Here is an 11694-nt window from a genome sequence, read left to right on the forward strand (position 1 = left end):
AACTTAAGTCCTGCTGCCTTAGAAGCATCCATGTCTCACACCAAGAATGAATAATCACCCTGTATTGATCTGGTCACATGGCAAAGGCAAAGGTGTTGAAGTGGACAATGAAACCTGTGCAAGAAGGCTGAAATATGATGCTAAAAGGGGTTCTAGCGCTTCTTTTTCTTTGCTATTTCTCACTGTAAAACTACATGCACAGAATGTCTCTGTGTTAAGCCGACTTAAGCAAGGCTACATAAGTTCCTCTGAATCTTATCTGATAAGTTGTGGCAGCCACATACTGTAGTGGAGGCTTCAGAAGACAAGCATTGATTTCAAACAAATCTGCCTAGACATCTCCTGTTTCTGGTTCGGTACACCTTTCCACAGCTAATGAGCAGCCATCTTTATTCCCTACTGAGTAAGATGTTTTATTTAATGTCTGGTGTCAGGAATCACCAGTGATTCAATGCCAGAGAGGAGAAATACAAGGGAATAAAAAAAAGAGTATGATGGTTAAGCCTGAGCTTTGAGACAGACAGCTACGTACCATAATCCCCTCTGAGCAGCCTTAAGCCTTTGGTTATCACTCGTTAGAATTGTGCATCCCTTAAACACATTAACTTAGACCCTAATGCTGGCCCTTTTTGTATGTCACAGCAGTAGCCCATAGTAGACGGTTGCTAAGCTAAGAAGGAGGAAACATGCTAATTGCTGGCACGCTAATTTAAATAGGTAACAGTGGTGTTTCTTTTGAATGCATCAGCACATTTTACAGGCAGCAGCATTAACCTTGAAAGCTCTTGAGGCAGTTGCGATTCCAAACTATCCCTCGTACATGTGTCAGAGAAGAAACATGGTGATTAAATCAGGTATGTGTGCACACAGCCACCCAATTAAATATACATCGGCATGGCTTTATGTGCTTTGTCTTTCATTCTCTTAAACATGCCCATGGATTGGTCTCCTGGTTATTAGTAACAGAGAGGTCAGAACCTTGTTTATCTAACTGGTCTTGTTCTGGTCTTGTATAGTAGGATCAGGCTGCACTGTCTCTCCACTGTTTTCTACAGTAAACCTCCAGTGTGTTCACCACACCTTACACTGGCAATCAGTCTGTCAAGCAGCAAGAGCTCTTTTAGCTGCATGCATGAATAACTCATAACCTAAAGAAACAAGGTTACTCAAGTCAGCAGGACACACAGAGGCTCAGAGATGAAACAGGTATAATGTGTTGGAAATACAGAAATATAATATTGGTCTTTGCTTCATGTAAGCAATGCTAACATTTTTTTAGTCTACTGTGACACATTGACAAAGGAATATCAAGCAGCATATTTTAAACTGGGTTGTGTGTTGCAGTGTCTCATAAAAATATAACCCATTACTTAATTGCTAAAGCTTAATACGCAGTTCGTCTCCACCAAAATAATGAATTCTGGCCATGGTTTCAAAACAGCTCATGAGCAGAGCGCAAACATCATTTTATGCTAGTGTTTTTCTTTCATTTCCATTTGCTGCGATTCAGTGCACTTGGATAAACATGGCCTGATGCGGCCTGTGATCTCCAGCTGTGCCACGGGGTCACTCTGATGAGGGAAAGCCACGACGACTGGGCGACCACTACGACAATGGAAGGCTTGTTATGTATTCTGACTGCAGCACAGCTAAGATGCTTGGTGTTTGCTGAGACAGCAGATGACTTGCCTTGCTCTCTCGGCCCCTCGCTCAACCAAGGCAGTATAGACTTAATTGCCTCATTAGCAAAAGGGCCAACGAGGAGCCAGCCACTTCCACATTGTTCAATGTCAAGAGTGCAGCTGAGAGGAAAGGTTAATAGAGTAAACAGCGTTTCCATCTTCTAAATGTAAAAATGTTTATTTTCTACTATGATGGGTCAGTGGCCAAAAGCTTCTTTTCCCTACAAATGGGCAAACTTATTCATTTAGTCTTATCTGCCCATTTCATATTCTAACCACCATTATTCCTAATTTCAGAGAATAACATAGCCTGCAGCTGCCGTGTTGAAACTCCAAAGCTTCCTTTTTTTTTCTTTTCTCTTCTTTTTTTCTTTTATTATTTTAAGCTTGGACTGGTCTAGAAAGCAGAACCATCATGCCAACTTTAATTATTTTAAGAGCTTGAATTTGCAAACTCAGCTATTTTCTCCTCTGTAGCTTCTTTGGATCCCAGACAGCAAATCAAGCCAAGTGCTAACACTCTTTATTTCCCTGTTAAAGAAAAACATTTGAAATAAAAAATAAAAAAAATAAAAAAATCATGTCTGCTGCTAAAAGAAATTTTGAGTGTGTGTGTGAAGCTGCATGGTTAATAATTTTGAGACTTTAAACGACAGAGTTTTGACTTGAAACTGCACTGCTTTGGATGTACCCAAATACGTCATTATCCTCATCCAGAGACCAGAGTAAGACAGAACATGACAGTTTGGACAACAGTGCCACACCATGACAGGCATCTTGAATGTTGTCCTAAGCCTCTGTCTGTTTCTTGACAAGAGATGTGATGCTCTGTAAAGTTGGGTCTGACACACTGCATGACGGGCCAGGCTAAACAGGCTCAGGATGAGTCAAACAAATGGCAAAAACGTTGTGTTATCTTTGCTGACTGAGCTATGTTTTATTATTGTTGAAGAATTATTGGCCTAACCTTTGAAATATTCTACTACTATAGAATAATTCTGTAACAGCACCACATACCAAAAGCTGTGCCAAACAAAGACATGCCCCATTTCTTATTTTTCATCTGTAAAAGTCTAGATCTCACTTCTTGGTCATATAACTAATTTAAAAATCTGCAAAGACAATACAGAGCCTTGTAAGATATAGATCTAGATTTCATGCTGTAGAAATTCCAGGCTGTGAATTCTATCTATCCTTTTTGCAGGGCAGTTTTTGACAGAGGGCACAATAAAAAATGTACAGCCACACATCTGCATGGGCAATACAGCGTAAAGGCTCCATTTCATCAACAAGTCAAGTCTAACGAGTCGGAAAAAAAAGGTGGTGGAGCCATCTGTTCTGAACCACTTTGCTTGGAAAGGGGAAACGAAGTGGGAGGACAAGAGGGGAAAAAAAGCTTTCTCAGCACTGACACTGTACTGTGCACCAACCACAGCCTGAGTGCGGGAATACGTTACCTTATCTCCAGTGGAAACTTCAAACTTCCAACCTTCCAGACCTAATAAAAAGCCCTGCGCAGTACTGAAAGGAGGGCTGTAGTGCAAACCAGTGACAGTGCATTCTTAAATTGTGGACAACTAAGCAATTTATTTATTTATTTATTTAGCTTACAATGTTTTTTTTTTTTCCCCCTTTTTTGCTGCATAACAAAAGACCAAATGTTAAGCATTGTGGTTGGATAATTAAATCATCCATTACACAACATCCACTGCAGGAGGACAGGGTTAGCAGCCTTAATCTGGACCCAGATTATTGCATTTTACAGTTTCATCTGAAGGCCAGTTACACAAGGTAAGTTCTGATGACAAACAATATTTGTCCCTAAAAAGAATTATTCGGCCAAACTGTGCATCTTGCAAAACTTTAAAGGTTATCTCTAGAGGTTTGTTACAGTCCATAAACAGATTAAGCTCTTTATTTAAACTCGCTGCATAAACAACTTTGCACTTTTCCAACTAATTTAAAACTCTCTTTAGATCTAAACTAGACAGATGGTAAAGTCCTGATTTGCATTAGGAGTGGAAAGAGAACCTCCAGATGGAGCTCAGGTCTTCAGGTAACCACTCTGTCAGCCAACACTGTAATCAATGGCAACCGAATTCCCTCTCTGCCAAACACCATCCATTTTGAGGTCTTTTCTGGCTGCTCTGTGTCAACCAAACACAGTTGAAGATGAATGTCTAAAGGGCAGAGAGGCCTCTGCTGATTAAAGCCGCAAACGCTTTAGGGAAGACTGGTGAGCAAAGGAGGAAATGGAGTGAGACAGTGGAGCGCAAGGGTTCAAAACACCTAATGGAGTGTCCTACTTGCAGAGCTAATAGGCTGCTTCAAATTGAAAGGAACAGCAGGCGTCTAAATAGAGCGACGTGGAACATTTCCTCCTGTTCATTCAGTCAACTCCCAATTTGAAATACATAAGAGGAAGGGAAATAAAAGTTTACCTGCCGTGCCATTGTTTGTTGCACTGCAAGTCATTTTCATTCATCTACAGTCAATTCTCAAGACTGAATGACAGGGCTGGAATAGTCAATCTTTTGTGCGATAGGTGCCACGGTGGAAAAAAATGAGAATTCTTTCTGTTTTCATGATGACTCTTTGCTTTTTGCAGATTTATGAGAATACTCCCCACGGCCACAGTCCAGCTGTGAGCTATATTCTCTTGCTGATTCTCATCTCAGAGGCAGGATACAGTTTCAATATCCAAGCTGAAACCTGGAGACAATAAATCAATAGTCACAGTGTGAGATGAGGCGTCACACAGGTTGGAGTTTGACAGGTGCACCCCATGACCAATTAAAGTGCTAAACAACTGCTAAGAAATGATCAATAATTTGCAGACAATTTGCATGATTTGACATTTCCTGGAAAATGATTTGTCCAGTAATAAAATCATTCTGTCCATTCCTGATTAAATCCTCTGAGTAAATAGGTAAAATGAAATTGGCTAAATCAGTCTTGGCCCACTTTGGTCAAGCTACAAGGCTTCCAGGTGATGCTGGGAGGCTTGACCTTGACCTTAGCACAACGAATGTCCCCCCCTGTGCAGCTAATGAGTTATAAATGCTTAATCAATAAGTGTCGTTTTACCTACTTTAAGTCATTGATGTAGGAACCTGCAACTTAATAGGGTTTTAGCATTTTTTAGCCGTTTGTTTTCCTGCACAGTTGGATCGCAAAGCTGCAGAGAAAACAGCAGATATCCCTGGTTTCACAGACAGAAAACATAGATGAAAAACATGTTCTGCTTAGAGAAGACAAGTGTGTCGGCTCTATTCTGCACTGCCAGTTTCTACTAAGGCAGAGAGCACCTGAAAGCACCACAGCAGGACTTGGGGTCAGAGATGATAGCCTCTCAGCCCCACCCCTGATAAACAAATATTTTTAAATGGTACTTTTGCAAGATGTATGAATTTTGATCACTTTTGCACTCACTGCTGAATCCTATTTCAAGTAATGCCAATATCTGTAAAGATTTAATAAGATGGATCTTAAACGAGGAATGGGATCAATACTATACTATTCCTTACTCCGCCACACTGACAGCATCAGCATTTATCTCAGTTTTACTCACTCTGTGATCTGCTGATTACATAAAACAATCAGAGATGTCAATTAAAGCACAGTACTAATGCTCACAAGCAGCAAATCACTTCACATTTTCTTAGAAAAGAAAAGGCTGTAATGATGTTTGCTTCATTGGCTATCCCATTTACTTACAACTGGGAAAAAAAATGTAATCCCTCCCAAATGCCTTTGGCTGAATCATAACAGAACTGTAGAGAGCTACAGTTTCAGTATTCCCAAAGTTTCAGTGTCACAAGCTACATTATTGCTTTCAAAACAACTTCAGGAATATAGTGTATGGACATTTCTATTTGTCATGAAATGGTTAATTCAGTTAATATGTTTAGAAAGTGTACTTTTAATTTATCATGTTGCTGTTGAACATGAACAGTCCACAGGCTGAGTCAGTATTAACAAGTATTGACAAGTTTTTCAGACGTGTAATTACTGTAATTTTCCTATGCACAGAAAGCTCTGATGGACCAACACACCACTCCATTTGTGCAATAAATAGCAATAAAATGAAGACAAAAATCACAGGGAGATGTCACTGTTGTTATTATAAACCTAAACAGTTTTGGTGCCTTACACTAATCAAAGAGGGACTGAAAGTAAGAAATAAACTGAAGTGGCAGGTAATTTATGTCAAGTCTGGTTGGAAACCCAGCAACTTGCAACTTCTACATGTAAATCTTACTAAAATGCTTCGATAAGTACCTTGTGTTCTTGTCAATGACAAAGTATCAATGATGGGTGAGTTGGGAAAGAGAACACTGTGTTCTTCCCAACTTAAATCACTTGGAGTTTTGTTCAGAAAAAAATTATCTGCCAGTTAATCTGCAGAAAATGTCTGCAGCTTGTATTGTCTGCTAATACTGGTGTACAGTAAAGCATACAAGTTCTGGAGAAATATCATGCGCATGTGGCTCCAGTTAATGTGAATGTGAGCCTCCCTACAACATCTGTCAAAGATTAGCAGTAAAGTGAAATAGGCAGTTCCTGTTCATACATTCCAAAATAATCTGGCAGTAATTTTCTTCGGGAGGGAGGGAAGGACGTGAAGGGAGGGGGTGGCTCTACAGGTCAGAAACATTACACAAACCCAACTGTGTCAAACCATGTGTCTGAAGTTTTACAAGATGCATATGACAAAAGGCCTATACAGAGAAACATCTGGATAGCTTGGAAATTATGGGTGTGGCAGAAACCCAACAGTAGGAAAGCTAAAGAAACTGTCAAGAGAAATATTCCAGAAACAGACCCTGCATTCAGTCGAGACTGTGTTAATCCCACATGTACAACCTTTATTTTTTACCACAGACGAAAATACAACCTATCTGATTCGTCTGCTACTAGGAAGAGCTTTTACAGTACAAGGGTACACTTTCACCTACAAACATTCCCATTCAGAGCATGGCATTCAGCTCGCTGCGACAGAATAGAAAGACCTTCTGACTAAAAGCACCATAATCAATGAAACATGAAGAATCCCTCAGGTACAAAAAGAGGATGTCTTGTTATTCAGGGAAGCATGCTGTCATTCAAACTGCCATATACATCAGGGGGAAAGTGCTTGGGAGGCAAATCAGTGTTTGTTAATGATATGGGTCATTTGTCTTAAGGACGACTGGACCTCTGTGCTCATCTGTAGGCCTCCTCTGTCACCCTCAGTGGAGGTTTTGTATTCCACAGTGCTCTGCCCTTGCTGAACCATTTGGATTGGACACCTTTTCCTTAAGTAATACAATCTTCTCTCCATGGAAATCTGTTTACACTTTGTACTGCATGTGAACTGAATGACATTGCAGGTGTAGGAAAGTCATCCAGCTATGTGGAGGAATTCATCGTTCTGCTTTTTTTTTAAAAAAACTGTAAAATAAATGTTAATACAATATATAGAGGGTTACGCTTACTGGATTTACATGATTTGATGCTCTACATGATCTGTTTTGAGACCATAATGTAATGACTGCATCATATTTATTAACTAAACTAAATTATTGTTTGCAGATGAGATTAAATGAATCTTAAACCTTCATGCTTTTGCAATGTGATGTGAAGGTTAACTCACTTCTTAAAGCTCCACATCTAACTGACAAAATGCCTCAAATGTCACACAAAATCCCACAAAGCAGAGATGCCATATTCCTCACATACTCTCCAAAGTTAAATATTCTTAAAGATGAGCATATACATAAGGGATGACAAAGGATCGCGCCAAAGAATAACAATGTAAGTCACAATAAGATCAAGAACATGCCTGAATGTATGGTAACTAGATGTCAAATAATGAAATGTCTCTGTGTTGGAACGTCAGAAGTCTTTGGCTGGCTGTGTGTGGGAGTGTGATTCAGGCACAAGCACATCAAGATGTCACTTCATAACCTCTGGCTCAGGAGGCTCCTGTCATCTTCACATTTCAGAGATCCTCTGCCTGCCCCAGCAGACATGCTAAATATAGAATGGGGACAGAATTTCTGTTTGGAGCCATTGCTCTCTTTATCTACATCTAACACTAGCATGTGTCGCAGCCACGGCCATCTTCTCACTGTTATACACATGTGAATGCTTTTGCATGCAGACATACACACACATACATCAGTACTAATACTAAGAACCCTTTTCACTGCCATTATCACTCACACACAAGCTGAGGTTTGCAGAGGTTTGGACCACTTATAAAAAGCTGTTCATACTTTGCAATTACATTTCTGTCAAGTAACTCACACTGTATCATCACGTCATGGACATTCTTTTTCAGAATCTCTCACTCAGAATTATTTAATCCTGGCGCAGGGACAAGCACAAAGCAATCAATCACTGCTTTCCTTTACCTAACTCTCCAAATGCACCATTCTGTGGGAGAGTTACTTTATTTGACCTTGTTCTGTTTCTTACTTCGTCTGGGCCGAGATACCAAAGGGAGTCACAGAACTCTCTGTGGCAATTAATTGTGCTACTTATCTGTAATGTGAACGGTGGACATTACATCTCCAGCATTATTAATTTAGGGATGTCTCAGGACTTGCAAGGCCATTGCCAAATAAAAAGAAAATGAGCCACTGTTAATGACTATTGATCTTTTATATGATAGCCACTTCTTTTTACTTTGGTCTCAATGCTGATGCTGAATTAACACGGGTGTAACTTTGGGAAAGCATCATACTTTATTGAAGAGCAGAAAAGAAAAAGATGCACATGTCTACCTGGTCAGTGTGGTGGGGGAGACCATCACACAATACATCTGGACATCATCATTTACATAGCCAACCATGCTGGATTAAGGACAATATTATAATTTTCAGCTAAATAAATTGTATTATATCCAATTATAACTATGACAGGGAGGGGAAAAAAATGCCTCACCATGGCAACAGCAAGTCTTAATACTCTAGGCACAGGCATGTGGTTATTTAAAGAAAACGTACTGCTATTATTAGAAATGAATGCATTTCTGTTGTATAATTTATATGTTGAATGCAGAAAATTGCCTTGAAAGAACAGGATCTTATCAGCATTATTATCAACAGAGGGGTTCTGCTAATCTTCACATTTAGATTTAAGTACATCATTATTTATGACAAAAGTGATAAAGACCTAAAATAAAACATGTCCAATGATGTAATGTCTTCTGCAGAGCTCTGTTAAACTGAGGAAAGGTGACTATCATGTCATACATAGACTATTGTAGACTTTCCCTTGTTGGGTCAGCATTTATGCATGCTGTGCATCCTTCAGTTTTCTTACTCAGGGTTGAGGGGGATACAAATCTTGCCCTGAATGCATCTAGTTCTCCACACACACAATCGCACACGCACACACACTTCACCACAATTAGTAACTGAATAATTGTAGCTGAAGATAAACTTTAGGCATTTAGGCTTCAGCAAAAGCCACATCAAGCATGAGCAAACAACATTTTATGTATAACAAATTTGAAGAAAAATTAAAGTCAAATGCTCAAATCCTTTGATTTCTCTCCACACTGCAATACCATTAAACAGCAAGGACCACGTAGACTACACAATACTTTTGGAAACAATCCAGAGCACAAAAGCTGCAGGTTCTCCTCTGTACATTATCCTCACTCTCAACTCCAAACACAAGACACAAAGCTCCAAACTTTTTAGATATCGGTGACCGTTATTCAAAGGCTGCTACACCCGGATGAGGAAAATCTGAGTATTTTTCTCAGTTTCACTGTGGGTGTTAAGTCAGCAGTGCGAAGTATTGTAAAAAGCCAGTGACTGGAAGTCATTGTACACTGTTTCACAATCCAACAGTAACTTCCTGTCCCTGAAAGCTGAAAGTTCCTGCTATAGCAAGGAATACAAGATGTTTATTTAAGATATATGTTTTTAAAAAACGCAGTTCAATTAATTACCATAGGAAACAAAAGTTTTTAATTAACATTTTTTAAAGATCTATTCAAAACAAGATATTCATTCTCAAGATGTGCAGGAAAACTGGTCCAAAAAGTAAGAAACAGCATATTTTCTCTAGACGAGGACTTGACACATTTTGAGCTGTTTACATTAGTTTAAAATTGAGAAAGATAGAAAGAAAGAAAGAAAGAAAGGCATGCCTGCCTCCGAAGAACATATCAATACAAGCACATGCATAACGGATTCAAAGGGAGGGGTCAGGTGAACTTTTATCTTTTTTAATTAGTTTAATTTTAAGAACCTCCCCAAGAAACGCAGCCAGGGTACCAAATTAACATTGACCACCGCATGTTTTTTTTTATATATATTTTATGAAAGCGTAAATCTAACTATCAGCTTCTTTATATAGTCTCTTCGCATTACAGCGTACCAGAGGTTCCTACAAAAGAAAAAATATGAATACATTCTGACATCATTCTGAACCGACGCAGTCTTTTTTTTTTTTTTTTTTTTTTACAGGACGTGTTAAACAAAGGTATAATGTTTTAATTTAATTTTTTTCGTGTCTTTTTAAATATAATGGATTTAAAGTCGCACATGATCAGTGACAAATGTCAGAAGAAGACACCCAATCCTTTAGGAATTTGACTGTTTTTGACTGTTTACCTCTCCAAGAAACAGAAAATGACTTACCCAGAAACAAAGAGCGAAATATTGCAGACATCACGGCTGGAAATCCCATATGCAACGGAGCTGGAAACAATGCGCTCAGACTGCCTTCAGATTCATTCGGCTGACCTAAGCGCAAGCACGACGAAGCGGTAACATCAGAGAAATTAAGAACGAAATCACAGACAAATAAATCTTCATGGAGCGCGTGAGTCCAAGGACATCATATGGTGCACACGCCCGTTGCATCTAAGCCTCCCATGAGAAAGAAGAAGAAGAAGAACCGTGGCTCCTTCTCTTCATTGTCATTTTCATCGCAGGCTATTTGGCGTCAAATCAAAGTTCCGTGGCTGTCTCGCTCTGGTGTGGGACGCGTTGTCTCAGGGTCCCCTCTTTCTCCTCCTCGGTAGTCACTCCTCATCTCTTCCTCCGCTGCACAAAATACCGAAGAGAAGGAGGAGGAGGAGGAGGAGGGCGAATAGGTGGATGAGGAGGGGATGCTGAAGGATGGAGACCTCTAGAGTCTTAAATTCTTTTGCGCACCCCGAGTTGTGTTGCACACACGAGAGATCTGATTTCTCTGATAGGGATATTTTTATATATGGCCTTAAAATGAAAATGTATTAAACATTTGTTAATGTTATACTAAGCTATAATGATTTTGATAACTTATTTCCAGCACTTTCTGGCTGTGGATGCATCATACTCTGATTTGTAGCCTATTTATCTGACATGGAAACAATTTGATCACATGTTAATAAAACATGATACCATCTCCAAATTTAGTAAGTAACATTGTTTTTATAACTCAAGTGCAAACGAAATACACACTGGTTGTTTTTTGTGTCTTATAGGTTCGTAAGGAAAGGGAAAAAATATTTAAGTGGTTGACACTTTCAGGATGCAGATTGTGAGAGACAAGTGAATGCTGCCAAACTGATCCCTGCATAACCTTTATAATAAAAATGAGGTTTATCCAGTCTTTTTGCTTGTCTTTTTCTTGAGCCACAATCAACAGAATTAAGAATGGAAACTACTAAATTTAATTAAAAAAAATAGTAATAATGTTTGATCCACTTGAATTTATGTTTTTCACACATTGTGATTGAAAGACCTCCAAAGCTGCACACTTGAAAAAGATACATTTGTTTTATAATGAAGCGCAAGCCTACTAGCTTGGTCTCAGAGAACATAATATTATCGCTATGCACTTTAAGATTTTTGCACATCGTTTTGCACTATGGACTAACATGTGAAATGGTTAAGACTGGGGTAAAAGTTCAGGCAATTGGTATCACTGTGGTGTGGAATGATGGGCAAATAGTGGAAAAAATAAAAAAATAAAAAAAATAAAAAATAAACTGAGCATAACCTAACCAGGCATGTTAATTATG

The 11694-nt window shown here is 39.0% G+C and overlaps 1 protein-coding gene across 1 annotated transcript in view; it reads right to left on the reverse strand.

Annotated features, from left to right (window-relative positions):
• clmpb (CXADR like membrane protein b) overlaps positions 1-10816 on the reverse strand; it is a 69641-nt gene extending 58825 nt beyond the window's left edge. Inside the window, exon 1 of the mRNA XM_041995248.1 lies at positions 10325-10816. Coding sequence (XP_041851182.1) covers positions 10325-10373 — 49 coding nt within the window. The 5' untranslated portion in view covers positions 10374-10816. The remainder of the gene's footprint in view (positions 1-10324) is intronic.
• Positions 10817-11694: the final 878 nt, after the last annotated feature.

This window comes from Melanotaenia boesemani, chromosome 9 (genome assembly GCF_017639745.1).
Source record: "Melanotaenia boesemani isolate fMelBoe1 chromosome 9, fMelBoe1.pri, whole genome shotgun sequence".
NCBI lineage: Eukaryota > Metazoa > Chordata > Actinopteri > Atheriniformes > Melanotaeniidae > Melanotaenia > Melanotaenia boesemani.